Source organism: Labeo rohita, chromosome 18 (assembly GCF_022985175.1).
Source record: "Labeo rohita strain BAU-BD-2019 chromosome 18, IGBB_LRoh.1.0, whole genome shotgun sequence".
In the NCBI taxonomy this organism is placed as follows: domain Eukaryota; kingdom Metazoa; phylum Chordata; class Actinopteri; order Cypriniformes; family Cyprinidae; genus Labeo; species Labeo rohita.
In genome coordinates this window covers 7349053-7362735 of record NC_066886.1, presented here as the reverse complement: position 1 = coordinate 7362735, position 13683 = coordinate 7349053, and the positions used below count along the sequence as shown (strand labels likewise).

General features: G+C 32.3%; 1 protein-coding gene across 1 annotated transcript in view; it reads left to right on the top strand.

Moving 5' to 3' along the window:
• The window catches only part of cracr2aa (calcium release activated channel regulator 2Aa), a 29203-nt gene extending 15906 nt beyond the window's left edge, over window positions 1–13297 (top strand). Inside the window, exons 6-18 of the mRNA XM_051134996.1 lie at window positions 689–779; window positions 1831–1926; window positions 2838–3025; window positions 4614–4685; window positions 4765–4810; window positions 4900–4991; window positions 5220–5571; window positions 6730–6862; window positions 8127–8208; window positions 8383–8497; window positions 8756–8857; window positions 9154–9230; window positions 12093–13297. Coding sequence (XP_050990953.1) covers window positions 689–779; window positions 1831–1926; window positions 2838–3025; window positions 4614–4685; window positions 4765–4810; window positions 4900–4991; window positions 5220–5571; window positions 6730–6862; window positions 8127–8208; window positions 8383–8497; window positions 8756–8857; window positions 9154–9230; window positions 12093–12177 — 1531 coding nt within the window. The 3' untranslated portion in view covers window positions 12178–13297. The remainder of the gene's footprint in view (window positions 1–688; window positions 780–1830; window positions 1927–2837; window positions 3026–4613; window positions 4686–4764; window positions 4811–4899; window positions 4992–5219; window positions 5572–6729; window positions 6863–8126; window positions 8209–8382; window positions 8498–8755; window positions 8858–9153; window positions 9231–12092) is intronic.
• The last annotated feature ends 386 nt before the right edge of the window (window positions 13298–13683 follow it).

Here is a 13683-nt window from a genome sequence, read left to right as displayed (position 1 = left end):
GTTGCTGGATGTAATAATGAACATAGTGGTCGTCATTTACTCCCAACATCTGAGCCGCTGAGGAAGCAGTGGATTACGTTTGTTTGTGGAGGGAATTCGCCTCCCTCATCCCTCAGAATGGGATGATTTTTGCAGAGCTCATTTTGACAAGGTAAAAAGGGTGTTGTTTTACAAAACCATTGAGAATTTTTAATCAAAGTATGTTATAGACTTTTCATTCTTTAGACTTTCCCTAAAGAATCATATCAACTTGTGGAAAATAGGCATCTGAGAACCCCTTTATAACAGGTTTTGTGGTCCAGGGTCACATTTATTCTCTTCTGATCAAATTGGAAAAAATGTACTGAGGCTTGATAGTCATGTCTATTGTGGCATTTAAAGATAAATCTTTGAAATATGTCAGTCTGACCCGCTACATGAACATGGCATAAAAGGTAAAATCACGCTGCTTTTTCTTCCAGAAGATTTCTCTGGCTGCCTTTGTCACCTGATTTGTATCTTTATTATTCTCTCCTAGCAAACCAAAAAATAGCCATGGGAATGAGTTGACAAAAGATAAATTGCTTCTGAATTAAATGGCAGAGAATAATGCCTTTGAATGTTCCATGTACCCAGTGAATAGTGTTTCATTCTTTCATACGACTAAGTGACTTAAAAGCTTTTTGAATGATCATGACATCTTTTATAGGAAAGCGGCGACACATGATGATGAAATCCAGCGGCTGTATGAAGAAATGGAGCAGCAAATCAAGAATGAGAAAGACAGGATAATTTTAGAGGTAAAATCACATGTCCAATATTACTTATTATGAATTATTCAAATTGGAATCATTTGAATAAACCCCAAACCTTAGGTTTTAAAGGGATAGTTCAGCCAAAAATGAAAATTCTTTTGTGAATAGTGGCAGAGAATGACACAGAAGAGAAGAAATTGTTGAATAAAGCCATTATTTTTGTTTTCTTTGTGCATGAAAAGTATTCTTGTAGCTTCATAACATGGATGTCACATGGACTATTTTAACGATGTCCTTACTACCTTTCTGCCTTGAACGTGCTAGTACCGTTGCTGTCTATGCAGGGTCAGAAAGCTCTTAGATTTCATCAAAAATATCTTAATTTGTGTTCCAAAGATAAACAAAGGTCTTACAGATAAGAAACTGATAGAATTTTCATTTTTGGGTGAACTATCCCTTTAAATGTGTTACCATGTACTTCAAATTGTAATAATTTACTTAAAGGAAATTAATGAAGGTCTATAAAAAGGTCTATATGTAGAGACCAGAATATCTTCAAGATTTAGGGAAAGGATCTTTTTACTTGGTCCAATAAAGAACCACCCAGAAGACCCACTGTCATCATCGAAACTAATTAAAATAAATACGATTCTGAAAAGTTGTTACACTCGCAATATCATATGTGATCCTGGACCACAAAACCAGTCATATGGGTCAATTTGTTGATATTCATCATCTGAAAGCAGAATTAATAAGCTTTCAGGACAATATTTGAAAATCTGGAATCTGAGGGTGCAAATCAAAATATTGAGAAAATCACCTTTAAAGCTGTCCAAATTAAGTTCTTAGCAATGCATATTATTAACCAGAAATTAAGTTTTGATACATTTATGGTAGGAAATGTACAAAGTATTTTCATGGATTTTAATATCCTAATGATTTTTGGCATAAAAGAAAAATTGATAATTTTGACCCTGCTACTAAAGGTTTTGTGGTCCAGGGTCACATAATAAGTTATGATTCTACACTAGAAACACTAACTGTTACTCTGTACCATGGTAAACTGTATGGGTCATGTGATCTCTGTGTTCTCCAGGATTCTGAGCGTTTTTTGTCTCGCAGTCAAGATTTGGAGCATCAGCTTTCTGCTAAAGAGAAGGAGCTGGAAAATCTTTCAAACAAACAGAAACGGGTGGGTCACAACAAATTCCTTTGCTTGTCACCAAACCAGTTTAACTGGTAATATTTATAAAGCCATTGCACATCTATTCACTATTTGAATAATTCATTTTATGTAGAGTAATGCGTCTAAGGAAATGACAACCAACTGCAGTTAAAGATGTTTGAATTGGAATTAGAGAGTGAGATCATTTCCTGAGTGAAAGGTCAAGGAAAGGCTGAAACTTGAACTCAAGAACAAACTAGCATCTATATTTTAAGGACTTCGACTTAAATGAGTCTTAATGCTCAGAAGTTGCTCATGTATTACTGTCAGATTGTGTAGCATTGATCATTTGCAGGAAATTTGTGTTCAACTTTCAAAAAAACACATCTGACTGTGCTGACGCACGCAAAAATAGACGTTGATCTGTACATGCAATAAACAAAAACCCAGCATAGCCTTTTAGTGCTAATGAATGAACAAAAAGTAACAAAGCTTCCTTTGCCTCTTTGATTACAAGCTTCATTTTCTTCTCTGTGCATTTGTAAACAGCTAAAGCGAAGTAGTTTCTTTATTGTGCTCTTTGCTGCAATGCAACTTTGCAAACAAAACTGCTTTTCTGCTGTGGGGAGCTGAAGTGTTGTTCTGTATGTTTGGGTATAGATGTGGTATTGTGTCCTATTTTGTGTCTATATTTAGCAGCATAGCTGTTTAAAAGCATGTAAGAGCTTTCTTATCAATTCATTCCTCCCACAATATCCCATCCAAACATTCACATTAACACTTCCAAGGTTATCCTTCCAAGTTCTTGATAGTGGTGTAAACATGCATGGTTGGCATCTAGCACGATTTGTTTCAAAGAGATTCTTGTTCTTTAGTTATTTTTATGACAGCTTATGTGTTGATTGTTTTATTTACATGTGCGTTTTGGTGTTCATTAGCTGGAGCATCAGTGTCGAGAGCTGCACAGCGAGCAGCGGGAGACGGCCGTGGAGAATGTCAAATTAAAGCAGTATAATGAGGACTTGAGCCGAGAGCTGGAGAACACCACGCAGGAGCTGAGTCTGGCCCAGGAGCAACTCATGCTGCTGCAGGAACAGGCCTCACGTCTGCACGAGGAGAGAGAGATGTGAGGATTATATGACTATTACTGCTATGACGATATGCGCTACATACATACAATATAGTAAAATAAATGTATTAATTTGAAAAAATTAATAATAAAATAACATAAAATAAAATAAAATAGAATAAAACAATTGTAATACATTAACAGTTTCTTTTTCCAAATTGCCTACTATTTTTGTAATTATATATTGTCATTTATTTATTTTTTGTTATTTTTGTAATTCTTATATTATATATTAACTGTCTCTAATAATTATATTATTTTTACTATAATATAATATAATATAATATAATTAACAAGTTTATTACAATAACAGTTTAATGACATTTTTATTAAAATATTATTTTAATTTGTTCAAACTGTATCAGGGTTAGATTTCTCACCAAAATTAAATAAATAAAATAATAAAATGTAAATTATATATATATATATATATATATATATATATATATATATATTTTTTTTTTTTTTTTTTTTTTTTTTTTTTTCACCCAAAACTGTCATTCCCTACAATTATTGTAATTCTTTTTTGTAACTGTCATTATTGTCCTATTTATTTTTCATTATTTTTGTAATTATCATTATTTTTTATATATAATATAATATTATATTATATTATATTATATAATAAACAATTATATTTTTTATTACAATTTAATGACATTTTTATTCAAATATTATTTTTACATAGTGTTCAAAGCATATCATGGTCAAATTTCACAATAACAATTAAATTAGATATTATATATATTTTATTATTTTTTTCCCCCAAATTGTCATTCCTTACAATTATTTATTTTTCATTATTTTTGTATATATTATTTTCTAATAAAGCAATTATATTACAATAATAATTTAATTGAATTTTGCATTTTGCATACATTTTAAATTGTAAATTTTGCATAAATGTAATTATTTTTTGCAATTGCCATTATTGTCCTGTTTATTTTTCATTATTTTTGTAATTATCATTATTTTTTATATAATAATATAATATAATATAATGCAATATAATGTAAAGTAATGTAATGTAATATAATGTAATATAATATAATATAATATAATGTAATAAACAATTATATTGCAATAACAATTTAATTACATTTTTATTCAAAAATTATTTTACATAGTGTTCAAAGTATATCAGGGTCAAATTTCACACCAAAATTAAATAAATAAATAAATGAAATGTATAACATTTAAATTTGATATATATTTTTTTTATTATTTTTTTCCCCCAAATTGTCATTCCCTACAATTATTTATTATTATTTTTGTAAAAAAAAAATTTTTAATAAAACAATTACATTACAATAACAATTTAATTACATTTTTATTAAAACATTATTTTCACACTGTGTTCAAAGCATATCAGGGTCAAATTCCACACCAATTAATTTTGTAATTATCATTGTTTTCTCCATGATTTTTATTTAATACAATGATATACTTATTGAAATCATCATAAGTTTAGAAATGCATCACAGTTTATTTCGCATTACATTTAAAAATATTTTTATGTATTTTGTTATTTATTTAAACTGGAGTCTAATAATGACAAAAATATTATCAATTTTTTTTTTCTTAGGGAGATTTATAGGGTTACAGAAAGCTTGCAAAGAGAAAGGGCAAGTCTTCTCAAGCAGCTTGATTTGCTAAGGTAAGAAACAACTATAAATGAGGGGGCATGTCTGTATATTTAATCAGATTTCACATGTGTTCTGTTTTATTCCTCCTAGGGAAATGAACAAACACTTACGAGATGAAAGAGACATGTGCTATCAAGTATGTTCTTATGGATGTTATATTAGACATTGTACATTAATACAGATCCTGCATTTGCCAATTTCAAGTCATTGTTTGCTGTCCTTTAGAAACCAAATCCTTCTGCTGCAAAACTCTCATGGAAACAGAGGTCTGAATCAATTACCATGAAGTACTCTGAGCGGAAGCAGTCATCTAAGAGGTACGGCTGTGTGAAAATGCCATCTGTACACTCAAGATGAAAAGATACAGTGGATCTGCAAAATCAAAAAGCATCTGACTCTCCTTTAGACTTGAGTTTAATCAAAGCATATTGTGAAGATGTTTTCTTGATATGTACAGTTCGAGTAATCAGAAAGTACTACTCCATCTTGCTGATGTCATTTTGGTGAATCAATATAAGCACACATGTGGCTGTTGTCTTCTCCAGCGACGAGGATGAAGAGGTTCTGTCGCAATCTAAGCGGAAGAACGTGATTGGAGTAAATGGGCACAGCGTGGACCTGGAGGACATGGTAGATGGACGTCCTCCTTCAAAACACCAGCTCCAGAGGATCATCTCCATCGAGGAGGACCATCTTCCTCAACTCCTTCAACAGGGTTATCAAGCTCAGCTCAGGGAATGGAGTGAAGATGAGGAGTTGGAGGAGGGCATGGACCTGCAGATGAGCAATATTTACCCCACAACCAGCACTCCTACCTCTGTTTCACCTCCTCCAGGAGTCGCACCCACACCCACCTCACCCAGGGGACAGCCTGTGGGCAAAGAGACAGTTCAGTCGGTGAGAAAAAACACAATGATTTGGACAGAACCTTGGACATTTGTGAAGGTTTCAAAATGAGTAAACTAAACATAAAGGTTCTTTTTGGGCATCATCGATGAACCTACATTACCAGTCAAAAGTTTTTGAACAGTAAGATTTTTAATGTTTTTTTTAAAGAAGTCTGTTCTGCTCACCAAGCCTGAATTTATTTGATCCACAGTACAGCAAAAACAAAAATTAAAAAAAAGTATATATTTTTATTATTTAAAATAACTGTTTTCTATTTAAATATATATTTTTTTAATATTTTTAATTTATTCCTGATTTTAAAGCTGAATTTTTAGCATCATTACTCAAGTCACATGATCCTTCAGATCCTTATTATTATTATTATTATTATGTTGAAAAGACATAATAATAATAGAAAGTTCAGAAGAACAGTATTTATCTGAAACAGAAATATTTTGTAACATAAATGTCTTTATCATCACTTTTGATCAATTTCAAGCATTCTTGCTAAAAGTATTAATTTCTATAATTTCTTTCCACCAAAAAAAGTAAAAATTATACTGACTCCAAGCTTTTGAATGGTATAGGGTATAATATTACAAAAGCTTTTTATTTCAGATAAATGCTCATCTTTGGATCTTTTTATTCATTAAAGAATTCTGAAAAAATTTACTCAACTGTTTTAAATATTAATAATAATGTTTCTCAAACAGCAAATCAGCATATTAGAATGATTTCTGAAGGATCATGTGACACTGACGACAGGATTAATGATGTTGAAAGTTTAGCTTTGATCACAGAAATAAATTACATTTTTAAATATATTCAAATAAAAAGCAGTTATTTAACATAGTAAAAATATTTCACAATATCCCTGCCTTTGCTATATTTTGGATCAAATAAATACAGGCTTGGTGAGCAGAAGAGACATCTTTAAAAAACATAAAAATCGCACTGTTCAAAAACATTTGACTGGTAGCTTATAAAATCCATGAAATATTTTGAGTGCGCAAACTTTTTTTTTATAGTGGAATAAAGTTCTTTAGAATATTGAAATGATCAAAAAATGTTTACTACTTGGGTGTACAATATGAGCAGTTTGATCTCAGGGATCCTCCTTATTAAAGCTTTTCCCCTCTTTTAATGGTGTTTTTTTTCTTCTTTCAGGAGGAAGGGGCCAGTTCAGGCCCAGATCGTCTGTTTAAGATTGTTATGGTGGGGAATTCTAGTGTGGGAAAAACATCTCTTCTACGTCGCTTCTGTGACAACAGTTTCCACACTGGTACATGTGCTACTGTAGGTAAGTGGACTTCCTTTTCACATGTACGAGTGTCTATGGATAATTTCATTTATTTAAACTAAATAGCCCTCAACATTAAGTCGCTCATTCACCCAAAATGAAAACTCTGTCATTAGCGGCTTACCATTCTTGCTGCTCCAAAGCTATTTGTTTGGGTGTGAGTCCACAGCTTGTTTCACAATGGGGTGGCGTGCTGTTTTGTCTGTTCGTTCTCCATTTGCTGATGGCAGCAACACTGTTAATGATCAATATTCAGTCTCACACAAGTCTCTGCACTATTTCTGCAGTATGATCATATGACCAAAATCTTATATCACAATATTTTATTTAATTGTATTGATATACAGTTGAGATAAAAATAAAAAAAAGTTTAAATACACCTTGCAATGTTAAATATTTTACCAAAATAAGAGTGCTCATGCAAAATACATGTTATTTTTTTATTTAGTACTGACCTGAATAATATATTTCACGTAAAAGACGTTTACATATAGTCCACAGTTTATAAATGACCCTGTTCAAAAGTTTACATACACTTGATTCTTAATACTGTAGTTACCTGAATGATCCACAGATGTGTTTTTTTGTTTAGTGATAGTTGTTCATGAGTCCCTTGTTTGTCCTAAACAGTTAAACTGCCTGCTGTTCTTCAGAAAAATCCTTCAGGTCCCACAAATTCCTCATTTTTTCAGCATTTTTGTGTATTTGAACCCTTTCCAACAGTGACTGTATGATTTTGAGATCCATCTTTTCACACTGAGGACAACTGAGGGACTCATATGCAACTATTACAGAAGGTTCAAACACCCACTGATGCTCCAGAAGGAAAAACCAAGCATTAAGAGTCGGGGGTCTAAACTTTTGGAACAAAGTAAAGATGTGTACATTTTTCTTGTTTTGCCTAAATATCATATTTTTTTTCATTTAATACTGCCCTCCAGAAGCTACAGAAGATACTTGCATGTTCCCCAGAAGACAAAATAAGTCAAAATTACCCTGATCTTCAAATTCCAAAAGTTTTCACCCCCCGGCTCTCAATGCAGTTTTGTTTTTATTTATATTTAGCTGGTTTTAAAAGGTTATCAACAACTTGGTATTGACTAAATCTACAAATCAATTCCGTCTGGTCTTTAGGGCTTGTGTGTGTGGAGCTGCTTCTTGGATGAACAAAAAAAAAAACACAAGCATAAATGGCATAAATTAAATGGCAGACTCCTTTCCTTCTCCTTCAGACTGACTGCTTTCATTTGTGTGCCGTGTGCAGGTATCGACTACAGTGTGAAGACTCTGACAGTGGACAACAGCCAGGTAGCCTTGCAAATGTGGGACACAGCAGGACAGGAGAGGTGAGTGGTTTTATTGATGTTTCTATTAGATTTATGGTTCTATTAACAATCCTAATTAATCATAATCAGTATGTTTTCAGAGTCCTAATTGTTAATTGATCACTCCATTGCGTCTTTTAACTACAAAAATAAGTGAACGCTAAAGATGGTTTCGTTCTGGGAATCCACCGACAGGTATCGCAGCATCACCAAGCAGTTTTTTCGCAAGGCTGATGGTGTGGTAGTGGTGTATGACATCACGAATGAGCTGACTTTCACAGCAGTGAGGCAATGGCTGGCCAGCGTGCAGGTGAGTGATTCATTTCCACTTTCTTTATGGATAAAAGACTCCATTTGAATGATAACTACCTGATTCTGACTAGTAATAGCAAATATAGCAATTGGCAGTTTCGCTAACTGTTCACCCTCCTCTTCTCTATTAGTTTTAATTAGTGGTACAAGTGTGATTTTTCAAAAGGCTTTGATGTTAATTATCTATTGGTCTTTCGGCCTGAATAAAATGTTTTTCAGTTTTAATGGGAAATGGTTATCATTTTCCACATTACAGGAAGGAGCAGGTGAGGACATTCCCATCATGCTCCTGGGGAACAAGACCGATCTAGACAACCAGAGAGAGATTCCTCTGGGAGTGGCAGAGAAATTAGCCAAGGTGAGTAAATCTGGGCCCTGGAGTGGCACTAATGGATCACCATTAAACATTTTAAGCATGGCGGTCTTCAAATGAGCATGTAAAAGTGTTCTGACTCAGGCCTAAATTAGCTTTCAGCCAAGAGGAAGTTCTTTTTCCTTTCCGTGTGTACTTTCAGTGAAGATGCATGAAGTGGCTTCCTGTCAGTTACTGTTGCATGAACTCAGCAGATAAAGAACCACACTGAATGGCATTCAGTAAAATGGCCCATTAGGCTAAAAGTATCTTATTTTGCCATTTTCTTTTCACTCTTTCAGGACTTTCAGCTGATTTTCTATGAGTGCAGTGCTTTTTCAAGCCACAATGTGACCGAGTCCATGATTCACATGGCAAGGTAAGAGGTTAACCAGTTTATTTTTTAACCAGTTTTCTTTTTTTAAGTTCTTTCTAAAATCAGTATACAGAAGTATTTAAGTATAGAAGTTGGTCCACTTCAGCAAAACTTAATATTTTCAAACATTTTATGCCACCAACCTTACTTTACAAGCATAAAATCCATTTTTTTTAAGCCTTACTGTGGATGTTTTAAGCATGTGTGTTCTTGTGTTAATATTAATGAAAAAAAAATATATATATATATATATATATATATATGTGTGTGTGTGTATATGTATGTGTATGTGTATGTGTATATGTATATGTATGTGTATGTGTATATGTATGTGTATGTGTATGTGTATGTGTATGTGTATGTGTGTGTGTGTGTGTGTGTGTTTATTTATATATATATATATATATATATACACATATATACACACACACACCCACACACATAAATTATATACACAAACAGATTATAATAATTATAAAAAATACTAAAAAATGTTTTTAAAGTGACAAAAATGATACAAAATCACTAAAACTAAAATCATGAAAAAAATGTAAAAAAAAAAAAATATATATATATATATATATATATATATATATATATATATATATATATATATATATATATATATATATATATATATATATATATATATTACTAGAAATAAATTAAAAAGCAAAAATTAAACAGATTATAATAATTAAAAAATAATTTAAATAATTAATAAAAAAAAATAATTTTAAAAAGTGACAAAAAAATGATGCAAAATTACTAATACTAAAATCATTAAAATCAAAGTGAGATACTATATATATATATATATATATATATATATATATATTACTAGAACTAAAAAATCAAAAATTAAACTGATTATAATAATTAAAAAATAAATACAAAAAATGATCAAAATCTAAATTATATATATATATAGAGAGAGAGAGAGAGAGAGAAATGATATATATAAATTATTAGAACTAAAACTTAAATAAAAAAATTATAATAATAAATGATAATAAATAAATACAAAAAAAATATTTTAAAAAAGTGACAAAAAATGATACAAAGAGAGAGAGAAAGAGAGAAAGAAACATTATATATAAATTACTAGAACTAAAACTGAAATAAAAAATTAAAGATTATACTAATTAAAAAAAATAAATACAAAAAAAATTATATTGTAAAAAAAATACAAAAATACTAAAACTAAAATCTAAATTTTACATATATACATATACATATACATACGCACACACACACACACACATATACAGGGGTTGGACAGTGAAACTGAAACACCTGGGTTTAGACCACAATTAGTATGGTGTTTGGCCTCCTTTTGCAGCCAATACGGCATTATTTCATCTTGGGAATGACAAATACAAGTCCTGCACAGTAGCCAGAAGGATTTTGAGCCATTCCTTTCGCAGAACAGTGGCCAGGTCACTATGTGATGTTGGTGTATGAAAACATTTCCTGACTCACTCCTCCAAAACACCCCAAAGTGGCTCAATAATATTCAGATCTGGTGACTGTGCAGGCCATGGGAGATGTTTAACTTTACTTTCATGTTCATCAAATCACTCTTGTCACCAGTCTTGCTGTGTGTATTGGTGCATTATCATCCTAATTAGGGATGGCGAAAACTAAAAAATTTCTTGACCGACCACCGAGCCTCATTAGCCGGTTGAAACCGGTTAACCGATTAGTTTAAAATATGGTACGCTATTTGAAATAACAGCCATTTCGAGCCGCGCCTGCAATTTCGCAACTCTGTCGCATCTCTCTGCCGCTCTGCCTCCCGCACACACACACACACACTGCCACTCACGTCACTTTTTTAAAATCCCCTACAGCGCGAAACATGAGTCCCGCAAACGCGGCGCCGAAGAGCTTGTTGTATGTAATCGTAGGACAAATGGCTCCTTAGTTTCAAATGGTTTGGGTACAAGGTGATCGCTTTGAAAATAAAGGCGTTTGTCTAGGTTAGAAGCTCATTTGAAACATTGCCACGGCTCATTTAAGAAAATGACAGCTCCGAAGAGACGCCGCTCTAACCTCGAGTGTTTTAGCCTGTTGCCTTTACTTTTCGCGAACCCAAACGCTGTGACCTCGCGCCAAATGTTTTTATTGGTTTATTTAGTACAAACAGGCGAGTTATGAAAAATTGAGTGTGAGGGATAATTTGTTCACTTAACACAAAAAGATGAGGAATGAGATGGCTAACTGTAGTAGCGTATAGTCCACTGTCTATAATAGCCTAATTTAGATATCACTTTTTTTTTTAACCGACTACCGACAACTTTGACCGGTTAACGTTGATACGGTCAACCACCGGTCAAACGGTCATCGGTTAACATCCCTAATCCTAATACACGGCACCACCTTCAGGGTACAATGTTTGAGCTATTGGGTGCACATAGTCAACCTTCACACTCTGCTCTTATTGGTGGAATGTGCGATCAGTAAAGACTGGCCACCAGGCTGCATAAATATAGCCATGAAACCTCCAACACTATATTGGCCAGTGTTTCAGTTTCATTGTCCAACCCCTGTATATATATATATATATATATATATATATTACAACTAAAACTGAAGTCAAAAATTAAACATTATAATAATTTTAAAAATTACAAAAAAAAAATACAAAACAATTAGTAAACAAAAGTAAACAATTTCAAAATACTGATACATACTATAATAATATATAAATTATAAATAATAATAATAAATAAAACAGACTTTTGCCATCACGCTTCTTAATACCTGTCCAACTGTATAAAACAGCTAGGTTATTCCCAGGTACAGTTTTTATTTTTGTAGTACTGCATCTTACAAGATGTGCAACTTTTTTCTCTCTGTCAGAGTTCTAAAGGAACAAGAGGACAGAGAAAAAGAGAAAACCGTGTCACTAGCAGACAGCCATGCTAAAAAGAAGTCCTGCTGCTAGTAGAAAGTCACCCATAAACACTCACAGACTTTTTGCTTCTGCATTTTAATGGTTTGGTGTTACTCCTTATCTGTTTTTCTTCATCTTATGTTCCTGTTTTCTCTCTTTGTACGGCTACTGTGGAGTTCAAAATGTTTGGTCTTTTTATACACCAGTACCTCTTTATAGTGTGAAACGGATGAGTTTTATCATAACAGTTAGATGCAGGGCTTTAAGTAGAGCACTATAGTTTCGTACATTACTACAGTCAAACATGTCCCTATTAAGGTTATTTAAATCACCAGTCACACTATTGAAGTAAACAAATCTGTATTTTTGTATTGACAATTGTTGTAATTTATCTTTTTAATATGAAGGTCTAAGAAAGTGTATTTTAGATGAGCAAAATAAGCTCCTACACGCTAGTTTGTTTACAGCACAGTCATTTGCACAAATGTGTTATTTATTACTTATGTGATGAATTGAAGATATTGATATATTTCTTTATTATTCCGACATATTCTGAAAAATGGCTCTATTTGCTATCATCAGCATGAATATTTTTAATACACTGCCAAGAAGTAAACATACAGTTTGCATAAGGATTCGTTTTTAACAGGGTTCAGTGTTGTACTGAATAAATCATTTATCTGTTGAAATAGAGTTAGTCTAATATTGATTTCAGGTCACTTTTTGATTTTGTGCCAACAGTAATGTGTATATGTAGTCTGTATTTGCAATTTAATGCAGTCAGTGTTAAACCAGTGCAAAATGTCTCAAAGCAGTTGTTGATGTTCACACTTATTTTAAATAATATAAAATGCATTAATTGTCCACCAGGCAGTGGATTTATGCACATCTGTGATGAGGTCTACTGTATGCTGTGTTTTTCACAATGTGATTCTTGATCTGTAACTTGAGTTTTCATATTGATTCACACATAATTACTGGCAAGTTTCTCTATCACAGCTTCTGTATGACCACTGGGCAAAATGACACTAGAATTGAACGCAATGTGGATGTTTTAAATAAATAATTTCTCACTTATTTGGTCTTATAAATGTTACAGCTTTATTATGTACATGTGTAATGTGTAAATACTAAATAGAAATGTATATTGAGTGAAATGTTTAATAAAGAATACGATGTTTGCATTAATTCCAGGTCGTTCTTTCGGGGAAATGCCAAGAGGCATTGCATGCCAGCTAACAATAAACACAGGAAAACAAGAATTCAAATATTTACGCCTTTGTTCTGAAAGCTTCACAGGTTTTACCAGTTTAAATAAACTCTAATGTTTAAAATTTAGCGTGGCATATTTCATGTTGCCCTTATGAACAAATGTACAAAAATATACCTGCAAGCAGCGATTACCAGGGTTCAAACACTTTAAGGCATTTAAGCACAAAAAAGACATTATGTAGCAAGCCTGTAACCACCTAAATCAATGATTTTAAAAAAGCATTTTTGGCAAATCCAGGTAATGTACTACAGAAATATGTTTTTTATTTAACGTTTATGACTCTT